The sequence below is a fragment of the Pinus tabuliformis genome, chromosome 9 (genome assembly GCF_031772625.1).
Source record: "Pinus tabuliformis cultivar Carrire ecotype Pingquan chromosome 9, CPIR1, whole genome shotgun sequence".
Classification (NCBI taxonomy): domain Eukaryota; kingdom Viridiplantae; phylum Streptophyta; class Pinopsida; order Pinales; family Pinaceae; genus Pinus; species Pinus tabuliformis.
This window is the reverse complement of record NC_142307.1, coordinates 477,418,819-477,433,758: the sequence shown is the minus strand read 5'-3', so window position 1 is coordinate 477,433,758 and position 14,940 is coordinate 477,418,819. Positions and strand designations below refer to the sequence as shown.

The window sequence follows — 14,940 nt, the reverse complement described above, 5'->3', positions numbered from 1 at the left end:
TCATGGAAGCGATTGTCAAGCTTTGTTAATTATGGCTTGTTAATAAAAAGGGAGAGATAGGATTCCCTTGTATTATACCTCTATAAGGGATGAAATTAGTTGAACGATATCCATTAATAAGGATTGAGAAGAAAGCTTTTGAGAAAAGAGAAAGAACCCAGTAGATCCATTTCCCTATAAACCTAAAGGGAGTGAAAAGATGATACATATATTGGCAGCTTATGGCATGCTTAAGGCATAAGGGTTGCAATTGTACACAGAAGATGACACATGCTTCAGGCATAAGGGTTGCAATTCTACACATAAAATTCAAAGAGAAATAGGTGGCGATAACTTGTTCAAATTGATGAAAGAAAAATAAGAATTAAGACTGTGTGATGGGTTTTCCTGAGATGAAGGATGACAGAAAAAATCAACGTAATGATGACAACTAGATCCTTGATGGACTAAGTAACAACTAGAGGGAAGATTATGTTGAGACTAAGATTAGTGACCCAAAGGAGCTACGTACATTAATAGAGGCAGATTGAGGTGTTGTAGATTGGGAGGCAAGAGGACCCAACATATGTGTTCAGGGCACGTGGACTGAAAGGGTTGTGTGTGGCCACATCAACAAGTAGTTCAAGTGTTGTCTTGTTCAAGGTAAATGAGGTTCCCTTCAAGCGAAATCTACTAGGCAAGAGATGAGGTTCCCTTCAACAAACAACTAGAACAATGTGATTTCTATCCCACAACCACTGACAGGGAAGCTTTAGGACAAATGGAACGCCCGATCACAAAGGACAAATTCATCATTGTTCTGAAAATTTTGTGCAGAGGGAAAAGTCCCAGACCTGATGGATGGACAATAGAGATATTCCTACACTTTCAAGACTTCATGATAGATGAGCTCACTGACATGGTGGAAGAGTTTAGAATCCACGGATGGGTTGCTACTGCCACCAATTCACTACAACAAAACCCTGTGATTAGCGTCCCTTTTTTCTTCCTTTTTTGCATCTAGAGCCCATTTTTGGTGCTATTTGTGTCCATTTATAAAATATGGTGCAAAAATTGATGCAAAGTTTGCACCAAGTTTTTCACCAAGCCTTACACCAAGTTTAGCACCAGGTGTTGCAATAGGTTTTGCATCAAGTTTTACACCAAGTTTTATGCCAAGTTTTATGCCAAGTTTTGTTCCGTCCTTTGCAACATGTTTTTCATCAAGTTTGGCACCTAATTTTGTTTCACCAACTTTTGTATCATTTATTGCATCCACTTTTTGCACGTACACTTGCATCAACTTTTTCATCATCTCTTGCATCCTCTTTTGCATCATTTTTTAAATCATTTTTTGCATCCACTTTTACATCATTTTTTGCCTCTCCTTTGCGTCAAGATTTGCATCAGATTTTGTGTCTCACATTGCATCTACTTTTGCATCTAATTTTGTTGCATCAACTTTTGCATCATATTTTTCATCCATTGTTGCACCCATGTTTACGTCCACTTTTGCATCCATTTTTGCATCTTATTTTTCATCTTCATTTTCTTCTTTTTTTGCATCTATCATTACATCCACTTTTGTTGTGACACTATTTGTACCATGTTTTGTGCTTATTGTTGTACCCACGTTTGCTTCCAATTTTGCATCCATCTTCGCATCCACTTTTGCATCAAAGTATTTCATCTATTTTTGCATCCACTTTTGTGTTGGGTTTTGCATCTCATTTTGTATCATCTTTTGCATCTACTTCCATTGCATCCATATTTTTCATCCAATTTTGTTTCTGTTGTTGCACCCATGTTTGCATCCACTTTTTCATCCCTTATTGCATCTTGTCTTGCATCCAAGTTAGCATATTTTTTGTTTTGTTTTTTATTACATCCACTTTCTCATCCACTTTTGTTGTGCCATATCTTGTGCCTATCATTGAAACCCACATTTTCTTCCAATTTTTCATCCACATTTGCATCCTCTTTTGTGTCCAATTTTGCATCAAATAATTTTTATGTTTTTTGCATCTCATTTTGCATCTACTTTTACATCCACTTCTGATGTGTCCAATTTTGAATATAATTTTGTGTCCACTATTGCACCCATGTTTGGTCCATGTTTACATCCATTTTTTAATCCAATTTTGCCTACTTTTTGCATCCAAGTTTGTGTCTTTTTTTTGTTCATTGTTTTACCCACATTTATTTCACAACAATTCATGCTAAGTTTTATGCCCACTTTACACCCATGTTTTCCTCCACTTTTTCAACCATGTTTGCATCCTATTTTGTGTCCAAGTTGTTGAAAATGCAACAAGATGATGGAGCTTAGTGGAAAGGAGTCGCCTTCACTAAGTGGGCCCGCAGACTATTTTTGGCACAAAGTCTATTTTTAGACATATGGATCATGGTCTATGAGTTGCAGGATGCTATTTGTGGATGATTGTTCATGTTGGTAAAAATAGATGGACTTCTATTTTTAGACATATGGGCAGAGTCTATTTTTAGACTGCCAGGCTAAAAATAGAACAGTCGAATATTATTAGCTCTTAATAATATTTGGACTATAAACATTATCTTATCCTCTTGGAGCACTTCAGTTTGAGCTACGGATGTGGCACATGCAACTGCCAGAAGAAAATACGCTTTTCTTATGGGTCAGTTGAGCTATTGCATGATGGACTTCAGTTAAAACTCAAGTGATTGAGTTTGGTGGAGTTGATGGAGTTGTGTTCAGTTTGACTTGGTTGAACTAGTTGTATTTAGTCTAACTGCAGAATACACTAGTGATGAGTGATGTGAATTAACTATTAATTAATTCACTAATTATTAACTCATAAAGCAACTAAAGAATACATCAGTTAACTCAATGCATGGACAGTTCAGTGGAGACAAGTGTTAGAGGTGGGTGAAAGACTGAGACTGCTATCAGTTGTGACTATAGTTGTGCATGAGATTTGCACAATCAGTGATGGAGATTGCCAATGAGGATTGCGCAGTACAAGCCAAGGAAAACGAGCTTGTATCATTCATATTCTTACATTGGATTGCGCAGTAGAGGCAGGCAAACAGCGGAGGAGATTTGAACCTGTGACTTGATTTAGATCTGAGCTAGTTTTGTGTGTAGCAGGTGGAGATAGTACTGAGTACTTGTGAGGAGTATTGTACTATGTATTGTTACATGTTCTCTATCATTATAATATATAGATAGTTGGGGGTTTTCAGCTGTATGCTTTCCCCAGTACATATTGTGTTAATGTGCGCATGCGATTGATGTTTCATTGTTTTTAATTCCGCAAAATTGATGATCAACGTAGAGGAGGTTATGTATTATGCATGCATTATGCAAATAGTGTATAATCAGGATAATCTCTGTGAATAAGTGTCATATTATTCAAAATTTCTACACAAGTTTGCATCAACTATTGCATCTACTTTTTCATCCACTTTTGTGTCAATTTTTTTTGTCTTTTTTTGCATCTACTTATGTTGTGTCCATTCTTCATCCAATTTTACATCTATTGTTGCCCCCATTTTTGTTTTTTACTTTTGCATCCATTTTCCAACACTCATATATTTTTTGCATTGATGATATTTCTTATGACATTAACAATTATGAACAACTGATGACAATGTCAATAATTATGACGATGATGATAATGAAGATGATGACGATGACATGAATTGTGATTATTATGATAATCAAAATGATGATAAAGATGATGGGGGTTATAATGACAATGATGATGATGAAAATGATGATGGTGATGCTAATGACCTTGGACAATCTTCCCAATTTTTAAATGTTGTCATGGTCATAATCATAATCATTATATTTAGAGTCATCTTCCAAGTCATCATCATTTGATCATCATTATCATTATTTTCATCTTGGTTATCATCAACAACAATAATGGCATGAATGATGATTATGATGTTCATGACAAAGTTGACAACAATGATGATAGAAATTACATTAATTATGACGATGGGGATGACGAAAATTATAATGATGATGATAATGGTAGTTGTGATGATGATCATCGATCATCTCTAAAAAATAAAGTTGTCATTTCTCTTGCATATATCATGTGTCCTAACAACACTTTTTGAGCACTTGTAATATCTTTTTAGTTGATGATATTTCTTACGACACCTATAATTATGAACAATTGACGACAATGTCCATAATGATGATGATGATGATGATGGCGACATGAATGGTGGTTATGACGATAATGCAATGATGATATTGATGGTGGTGATGATGATGATAATGAAGATGATGACAATCCCTCTAAACTAGGGAGATACTCATAATGAGACAAAAAAGTACTCTCAAGTTGAAATATTTATATAAGAAGGGATCTAGATTGATAAGCATCAACAATGATTTAAATCATCATAGCCAACATTGTCAAAATAGACAGGCATTGAATAACAAGTTATATATCTCCATTAGATCATAGCACAATGTTGGGAGGCATAAATTTGGACACCACTGCCTCTTTAGGCACTTACCACACTAGGATGTTCATCAGGCATGTCCTCGCATGATCATTTCCTAATCCACTGTCATAATATTTGACACCAGGAAATGTCGATCATCATGACTATCCTTATCTTGGATTAATGTACTTGACTTATGGTGGTTAGTCCTAGTCAAAGCAAAAATTCTCAAAGAATATTGGTCCCAGATATTTATCTAATCCACCATCCTCCCTATTGGTGTCTTTAGTAGGCTTACGACTGTTAGTCTCGGCCATAGTACATGACAAATGGATAATATGGTGTTAATGCTCACTCCCTCTCAACCAGGGAGGAGACATCCACAAGCATAAGCATTTCTCAAGAATACTCATCATTTTCATACGGAATATCATCATTAATTTGTTTTCATCGCATGACGCCTTTTACGATTAAGCATTCATAGATTTGTGGCAAAATATTTCCCCTTTTTTCATTTGTGATGAAAGAAAATCAAAAAGTGAAAGCCAAAATCATTAAAGATACACTATAATGATTTATCTAAGTCTAAACTCTAAGGTTAAAGTGAAAATTTATGTAAATATTATATCTATGAGTTGTTCAAAACTTATGAAAACCTTATTCCTTAATTCCTATATATAAGAAAAATCAAAATAAAGAAAAATAAGGCCCAATGAATGGTAGCTCATGTATTCACACCCTCTTTGGAAAACATATGAATATATACACTCCTAGTCACACTTCATCACATATTTGTGATGGTTAAATTATGAAGTCCTCTTTTTCCCTTTCATTTTCACTTCATCATTTAAGCACCTAATTTAGGATCTAGGGAATTTTTCTTGCCTAAGGGTTTCATGTCTACTCTTGGTTTACTTATGTCACACTACAATCAATCATGTGACAGAGTGAAATACTTAAGTTTGTGGAGTTATTAGAACAATGTAGTAAGTTAGTCACCACACACACATGTATTACATGTCATTGATCCACATGTGTGGGTTGGAGACTCATTGCTTGAGAACTTTAATGGATACTACTTTAGGGCCTTGATGGTATATCTTACAAAATCTCTTGGTAAACATTGTGATTCATCCTTTCTGTTCCTCGAGACACTTGATAATATTGAAGTCACTCCCAATAATCCACGAAGATGGGGAGTATAAATTACTTGTGTTGGAAATAGAATTGAGAAATAAAGGTTTTCCATTTGCGATATTGGAGTCATAGACATTGGATACATGGTAGTAGTCCTCGATGTCAATTAACTAAAATTATATTGTCATAATGCGAAGAGAGGTAAACATATTGGTAACCTTGATGTCCTGATCATTCCAAATAATAGCCATTCCACCCAAGTATATCTAATCATCAATCACTACTACTTGGAAATTCCTCCCCCATTTTCCAATTATATGAGGTAGAACCTCACTTAATATTTTTATTTATTATATCAACATTATTGATGGGTGCTTTGTGTACCATTTTTCTTTAGGAGTATTTGTTTTCCTTTACTATTGAGGTCCCTCATGTTCCATGAGACTATTTTCATGGAGAATTTACACAGAAATGAAGTATAATGTGAATAAAAAAACATGTTCCAAGATTTAAGTTATTGGACAATGCCACTTCATGACTCCTATATTTCCTTAACCTGGGACTGAATAGTGAACTTGATAGCCTTAAGGGAAATTAACCAATGAAAATCTAAAAAAGAGGTGACTTTGACTTTATCAGATACAAGTTAATATACTAAAAAAATATCCATAAAAAATTCATCAAGCAATGAATCTTTAAAAAAAATATCCAAAACAATTTCATCAAGCAATGAAGCATTACATTATATATTACAATCTATAAACCTTTTGGGAACATTTTTCTAAACCATGTTCAAAACCAACATATTTAATATTAATATTTAACAATAACATGGAAGATAACACATTTTCATAAATTAAATAACATGTTATCAATCCTAAGAAATGTCACTAACATAAAACAAAAAAACATGCAACTAATGGGAGTGGCCACTCAAGGCCACCATAAGACAATTAATCTATTAAGACATGGATTAATGGGGAAAGAAATCTACAAAGGACAAAGGCAAACCTATTTTAACTTTATTGTTTTATTAGGTGCAAGTTGAACATCTCAAGATATAATGAAGAGAAGAATTAATTTTATTGCATTAAGAAAACCCAAGCACATTCTATAACCTAGCAAGGAAGAGATGTATAATACCCATCTAAGTGACACAATGCATGGCATTAAGTTACATTTTTTATATATAATTTAAACTTATATCATAAAATCACAAATTTAGCATGAATGGATGTTTAAAATCCATTTTTATAAAAAGAAAATATAATTTTTTGTTATAAAAAAACCAGAAACTAAATATAGTTTTTTAGAAAATAAAATAGTACTAAACTGAATATATATTAAAAAAAAAATAAACTTAAGCAAATATATATATATATATATATATATATATATATTGAATTTTTTTAAACACTTCCCTCCATTCTAAGAAGCAAAAATAATAATAGAAATAAGGATGGACCAAAAATATTCCTTTCCTTGGTAAGTGTTTCCTACCATTCATTCCACTCACTCGAGCTATTTCATAAAACAAAGATAAGTGTTATTTCACACTCTTTTGGCAAAGCCTATCGAGATTCTCTTATGATATATCTATTCCTTGATGGAGTCCTTGATATATTGATAAAGTTTTGATTCCTTGGAGATTAATTAGAGCAAAGAAAACATGAGTACTCTTAATTCCTAGTTCAATGCCTCTAATGGTGGACACAAGGCAAGGGAGGGGTTGATATCGTGGTCATAACTCTAATTTCATTGTCTCTGATGGTGGACGAGGCAAGGGAGAGGGTTTCGGTCATGGTCATGGTCGTGGAGTTTTCTATTTTATATTTAGGGAGTTCAAAGCAATTTGAATGGAATCATTGTTGTCACTGGGTATATTGGATTAAGTGTTATAATGGATAAAATGAAGTAATTATTTGTGAGCATTTGTTCTTGAACGAACATTAGGATCCATCTTATTATAGAGAAAAGTACATGCATTAAAAACAACTCAATATTTCATGTGACATTCATATTGTATGCGACTTATTTTTCATTAAAAACAATTTACTTTTTCATGTGACATTCTTTTTTTGTTAAAATTTCTTCTATTTCTAATCTGAATTACAATTATAATTTGAAATAAAACTTCCAGTGAATATTAACTTACCAATTCTGCATGGAAATCATAAGAAACATTCACAATATAATATGAAGAACAAATGGGTACCTACTTCATATGGATTAAAAAATGCTTCTACTACTTAATGTGAATTACAAGTGTAATCTTAGTTGGATCTCCAATATATCTTAAGCCATATTTTCATTTTATTTTTAGTACTATTAAATGTTATTATGTCCTACCTCATTTTATTGTTAGCATTGTAATAAAAATATGCATTTTGCTATAGAATTAGTACTAACATGTAATATTGTTTTTTTCCAGAACGTTATAGGTAATGACCATGAAGATGATGATATAGACTATGTTTAGATTACATCATATATCAGAGATGATGATGATGAGGATGGCGATGGCATTGGTGATGATTATGTGGATGATATTATCAGGATGGTCAGGATGATGATCATGGAAATGATCATGAGGATGAGCTTGGCTATGATTTTCGTGGTGCTAGCTAGCCATGCGTTATTTTTTATATTTAGTTGGATGTCTTAATATTGTAATCATACATTTGAATCTTAGTTTATTTGAATAATGATGATGATACTATTGGTACTATCTTGTTACCTTATGAATATGTTGAAAATTGTTTACAATTTTTTTATGAAGAATTATTGTGTATGATGAGATTCCTATTTTTTTGTGTGGATGTTGTGAATTTACCTTAGCATAATGATATCTATGAAACATTTCTATTTGGTAATCTTACATTGACTTTTAGTTGATTTGATTGAATATGATGATGATATTATCGTTTTTATCTTGTCCTTTTATGTACATATTGAAAATTATCAACATTATTTTGATGGAGAATTATTATGTATGATGATATTACTATCGTTTGATGGATGTTGTGAATTTACCTTAGAATAATGGTGTTCATGAAATATTTTGATATGATAATCACACATTTGAATCTTAGTTGATTTGATTAAGGATGATGAGGATATTATTAGTATTATCTTGTTACTTTATATATGTGTTGAAACCTGTCAATGCTTTTTTATGGAGAATGATTATGTATGATGAAATTACTATTTTTGGATGTAATGTTGTGATTTTACCTTGATATAATGATATCTGCGATAAATGTTGATTTAGTAGTAATATATGTATATTGAAAATTGTCAATGATTTTTTGATGGAGAATTGTTTTTTTTCACAAGAACGGCTATGGATTGTATTGGCTGGTTGGCCTAAATGCCAGAATTCTGTTTACAATGGGAGTTGTCCAGGTCCAAATAGAACCGACCTCCTGAAGTACTGGAGGGTTTGTATTCCGCGTCCAGCTCTTTTTGAGTTCTACAATGGGGTTGATTTCTGTGATTTGCCCAAACTTGAATATGCAAACAAACTGATTTAGGATCAGGCAGTAAAACATATCTGCTGAAATGATTATGGAATTGGATCCCATGTTTCTTCCCCGCCCCTTATCATTGCCTCGGCAGAGAGATGTACGGATTTATTTGCTTCACAATCTGTTTCTTTGTTGTTATCTCTTAATACATGAAAATATTTCAAGTTTTGGAACAGCTTCCCCAAGCTTCTAATTCTATGAATCAGCCTTGCTAATCTTAAGTCCCGGGGGGCAGTATTGGTCACCATGAGCTTTATGATCACTTGAGAGTCCCCAAGTATGATTGCCTCCTTGATTTCCAGATTCAAGAGCAGCTTGAGACCTTGGTAGAGGGCCAATGCTTCCGCTTGAATGCTGGAGTTGAACCCCAGCCCCCAGGCAAAGCTGTGGATCAGAATGCCTTCCGTGTTATTAACCGTTCCTCCTGCCCCAGCCTTGCCAGGATTTCCTTTTGCTGCCCCATCGAAGAAGAGAGAATACACCTTATGATTGGAGATCCAGCCTTGAAATTCTTCCTTATTTATCCCCCTTATTTTCCATTCCTCAAGAGGAATAATATTTCTGTCGGCTTGAAGGAATTGTAGGTTTAAGGAAGTCCCCCAAATAGTGTCGAGTTGACTAAGATTCGAGTTGTATTTTTGATCCTCCAGGAATTCTTTTAGTTGAATTTTTATCTTAGCCACTACCACTTTGACATCGTGCTGGGTGTTTCTGAAGATTCTGTTGTTCCGCTCTGGCCAGATCTGCCAACAACAAATTTTGAGGAGGGAAGACCAAGCGACCTTTATCACTTTGTTTTTGGGGGGGGGAGCTGGATATCTGTTCTGCCAGTTAGTGAAGAGATCAGTTATGGAGGCAGGAAGTTCGAAATTTGGATTCCAATGCTCCATCAGTTCTCTCCAGACCTGCACTGCAAATTTGCATTTTAGAACAAGATGGGTGACGCATTCCGCCTTCTCTCTACACAAGGAGCATCTAGACGGGCCATGGATACCACGCCTCTGCAGGTTCTCGTCGGTGAGAATTTTTCTGTGGCATAGAAGCCAACTAAACATATCTATCTTGGGCAGCGATGGAATGCCCCAAACAGTCTTCCACGGGGCCGGATCAGGAGGAACATTTGGAATTGCAAGAAGGTTCGAATAGCCATGTGCAACAGTATAGCCCACAGCTAAGGATCCCCAACCTCGTCTATCTTTTCTGCGAATGTGCGAAGGGGCAGCTCCATTTAGCATAACGCGGAGGTGATTGACGTCCTGGAGGAGTTCCGCCGGTGGATTGAGGAATTTCCAGCCAGCCCATCGCGTCCCTTCCCACTTGGAGATATCCCACAAAGTGTATTTACCTGTGTCTGTTAGCCAATCACGCAGCGTCTTCACAGAGGGGAAGTCACCGATCAGATCGCAATCCATTATGCGATCTGTCCAGATATTGATTTTTTTCCCATTTCCAGGGATCCAGTAGGCCTTGGAGCAGATCAGAGGGGTAGCTTTAGAGCTAAGTTTGGCGAATGAAGAGGTGCCTTGGGGAAGAGGCTCGTCCAGACATCTTGTCCTCTCGCCTGTAAAGTATTTCCTCCAAAGCGCTAGCTGAGCCCAGCCAGGCTTGGGCGTTATGATTTTCCAAAGTAGCTTGGCTCCCATGGCGATGTTTTGCAGGGGAAGCTTCTTGAAGTTTAGGCCTCCCTCCATCTGAGGTTTGAGGATTGTCTCCCTGTTGACCAGGGGGATTTTCCTCTCGTTTTGCTTACCCCCCTTCCAGAAGAAATTTCGAATGTTCTGGTCCATTTTCTGAAGAATGCCGACAGGAGCTAGAAGCACTGAGAACTGGAATAAGGGGAGACTGCAGAGAACAGCTTTGATCAGGACTGACTTGCCTGCTATATTTAGCCAGTTAAAGCCCCATGCCTAAAGTTTGATCTTGATTTTTTCTAGTTGAGGAATCCAATCCCTGCTATAGGCACGCTTGAGGAAGATAGGCATCCCTAGATACTTAAACGAGGTCCATACAGCTGAGGCAACAAATCCTAAACATCTGGCAATGGAGTTGAGCATAGAGGGTGAGGTATTCCAGCAGTAGATGTGACACTTTCCCTTGTTGAGACTGCTTCCAGACATCATGCCAAACTCATCCAGAGCCTCTTTGAATCTGGTGGCTGAGTGGATCGAAGCAACCCCAAGGAGCAGTGTATCGTCTGCAAACAGGGCATGATTTATGTTTTGAACTCCCCTCGCAATGCAAATCCCTGGAATCTCCTGATCTTGCATTTTTTTATTTAAGTGAAAGCTGAGAACGGAGGCTTGGATAACAAACAACAGAGGGGACAGGGGGCAACCCTGCCTTAATCCTCTTGTAGCTTTAAAGAAACCAACAGCTCTGCCTTTTATTAGGGGAGCTATCCATGGCTCCGCGATGCAAGCCCGGATCCAGTTTATAAAGCTCTCTCCGAATCCAAATTTTTGCAAAACATTCAATAGAAAGCTATGTCTAACACGATCAAAAGCATTTGCTAAGTCCAGTTTGATGGCCATACCTCTTTCCTTGCGCTGGTGGCTTGATAGGATTGCCTCTTGAACTAAAATGAAGTTGTCCACCAGCTGTCTTCCATGGATGAAGCCCCCTTGATTCTCTGGAATGATTTTAGGAAGGATGTGCTTCAGCCTGCTAGCAATGATTTTGGTGATCAGTTTGTAGCCAATGTTACAAAGAGATATGGGACGAAATCTATTGAAGGAATTGGCGCCCTTCTCCTTAGGAATAAGTGCAAGGAACGAGGAGTTTGTGCTTCCTCCAATTTTCTGACAGGCTTGCGATTTTTGGATCATTTTATGGAGATCTTTTCCCACAATGTGCCAGCAGGATTGGAGAAACCTGGCAGAGAAACCGTCAGGTCCTGGGGCTTTGTCTGGGTCCATGGCAAAGAGAGCGATTTTGACCTCATCCATGGTGACTTTGGCTTCTAGCTGGTGATTCATATCAGCTGAGATTGAAGAGGGAACCCCGTCCAGAAGACAAGAGTTCTGAGTCCCATTCACCTCTTCGCTGTACAGATTTTGAAAATGGAGAAAGGCTGCTTGCTTGATGCCTGTAAAGTCTTTGTGAATATCAGCTTCTTCTTTGATTTCAACTATGTAGTTGAAGCTTTTTCTGGCTTGAGATTGTTTGTGAAAATATGAGGTGTTTTTGTCTCCTGCTTTGAGCCAAAGGCAGCGAGATTTGACCCTCCATGTTTCCTCTTCGTTCAGGCAGGCTTTGTGATATTGCTGTTGAAGATGGACCTCTTTGTCAAGAATTTCTTTGGAGATGTGAGCCTCCTCCGAGAGCTGATGGTGGGCATCTAGCAGGCTTTGGATCTTTTTCCTTTCAGTAGCTGGGTTAGGAAGAGATTTGGCCCAGCCCTTTAGGGTAGATTTCACTCTTCTGAGTTTTTCTTTCCAAATGGAGAATGGAGATTCGTTGACTGGCTGAGACCAACTTTGCTTGACAATCTGCAAGAAGCTGGGTTCCTTGATCCAAAGATGGCTAAACTTGAAGGGGATGGGGCCAAGATCAGTGTAAGCACGGAGGTTCAGCTTGATAGGATTATGATCAGAGGTGCTACAAGGAAGAATATGCATATTGGCATCTAAACCAAGCAAAAGGAAGGAAATTTGCACAAAGAATCTATCCAGCCTTGCTGCAAAGTGCCCAGGCCCTATTCTTTTATTTGACCACGTGAACTTACCTGAAACAGGCTTGATATCTAGCAGGTCCCAGTCTTGAAGAAGATCCTCTGCCCATTCCCTTGCCGGGTCTCACACTATGCTTCCTCCTCACTTTTTTGAAGAATGCAGCGTGAGATTTAGGTCTCCTGCAATGATGATGTTTTCTAGAGTGCCCACTTCTGCTTGGTTTCTTAATGAGTCCCGGCAGGTCTTTTTTTCTCCAGCACTGACCGGCACATAAACATTGAAGAGGCAAAAGATTTCTTTAGTAACTAAATGTTGCATCTTTAACATCAACCAGTGGGTGGTTGAAATCTCGGTTATTAGCGAGAACATGCTATCATTCCAAAGAGTTCCCGACCCTCCAGAGGCTCCTCGGGCTGAGAAAGCTGCTGCTTTGCTCTTAATCCAAAGTTTTCTACTTAAGTGAAGGAGGTCCGAGTCCTCCATCTTAGTCTCCTGGAGGAGGAGTATGTCCGGGGCTTCTATTCTTATTAAATTTCTTATAGCCTCTTCTTTGGTTTTGCTCCCCATACCCCTGCAGTTCCAGGAGATTATTTTCATTATTTACCTTTGCTTTGGTGGGCTCCCTTGGAGCCTTGATGCTGGTTTCTAGCCATCTTCGATTTTTTTGCTAACAGCCTCTCCAAAGTAGGTTGGCTGCCCTGCAACTTGTCCTTATACGTTTCATGCTCCCTTTTCTCCCGATCTGTTTTGCGCCCTCTTGTAGATCTCCTTACAGAGGCTTGGGAGTCTCCTATTTCTCCTTCCTCCTTCGAGTCTTCCGATTCTTGGTCCTCTTCCTCAACTTCTTCTGGGGTTCCTTTTGAGCTTTCTGCAACGCCTGGGTCCTTGGAAAGGTTGGGCTGACCACCTTTCTCTGGAGTGACTGATTTCTGGGCCACGACTTCATGGGTGTCCTCTGGTTGAGAGCTAAGGGGATCAAACCTGTTTTCTAGGGCAGTCTTAGACGGGATCTGCTGAGCAGGGCCCTGATGAGGATCTTTGCCATTAGAGCCTCCCGCCTTCTGAGCCTTGAGAGAAGTTTTAGTTCGTTTGACTTGGTTCCAGCCATCCTCCTTCCCTTGCACAGATTCAATTTTGGACGGACAGCTTCTGGCGAAATGGCCATAAACATGGCATTTCCGGCATTTAAAGGGCAGTTGTTCATAGTCTAGTTTCTGCATGTGTGTCTAGCTTCCCACCTTGATTTTAATGGCCTCTAGAAGTCCCACCTCCAGATCTACCTCCACGCAGATCCTGGCACAATCATATTGATCCTTGTTATTCGCTCGATCTATAAATTTCCCCAGGGCATTTCCTATGTGCATCAATGAATCCCAATTCCAGTAATGCACTGGGAGGTTTGGCAACCTGACCCACACTAGGACAGCTTTGGGTACATCTACTGCTGGATCGAAGTCCGGAGTCCATTTGTTCAGGTACAGACCCTGGGGGCCCATGAAGTAGGGGTTGTTTCGAAAGATCAGGTCTTTATCGTCCTTTGAGGTAAACTCGAAGAGGAAGAATCCTCACCCCAGAAAGTAAGAGGTCACACTCTCTTGGATCAACGACGCCCAGTTTCTTTTGACCCAGTTCTCGGTGGATTTGGGAGATGGCCATAGTCCAGTGAACTGGCCGACAAGAGCTCGCTTGGTCAAGGACAATGCAACCTAGATGGGGGTTTCCGGAGGGAGGGAGATCTCAGGAATATCGTCTAGTTTCTTGACGAATTTCGCAGCCTCGACATTTTTCTTCTTAGGGAGACCTTCCAAGAGGCGGTTAAAATCCTCAGCTGATGAGATTGACGGGGGGGGGGGAGGGGAGATAGCCGCCTGGGGAGTGCCCAACACCTCCATGGACACAAGCTCTGAGGAGAGCCTGCCAAACTCGATCCGGGCCTGCTCAAACCTCCATTAATCTGGCCAACCGCATGGCAGGGGGAAAGCTTCGTGCGAGCCCTCCCGCAGAGAGCTAGGCGGCAGAGTGCAGGCTTGCGCGTAGTCTGCAGGACGCACGGGGAGCGGATCTGGGCAGAGCCGAGGGTTATCTCTCAGAGCCGCAGCAGCGTTTTATGATTGGGATGTCTGATGGAGAATTGTTATATGTGAGAATACTGCTATATTTTTTATGAATGTTGTCACTTA

At 38.4% G+C, this 14,940-nt stretch overlaps 1 protein-coding gene across 1 annotated transcript; it reads right to left on the bottom strand.

The window, feature by feature from the left end:
* Positions 1-9,127: 9,127 nt before the first annotated feature.
* LOC149149291 (uncharacterized) lies at positions 9,128-13,980 on the bottom strand. The gene is made up of 3 exons (XM_089442444.1): positions 13,433-13,980; positions 11,099-12,686; positions 9,128-10,915 (listed from the first exon to the last, which is right to left on the bottom strand). The coding sequence occupies exons 1-3, from the start codon at positions 13,978-13,980 to the stop codon at positions 9,128-9,130; spliced, it is 3,924 nt and encodes a 1,307-aa protein (XP_089298570.1).
* Between the last annotated feature and the right edge of the window lie 960 nt (positions 13,981-14,940).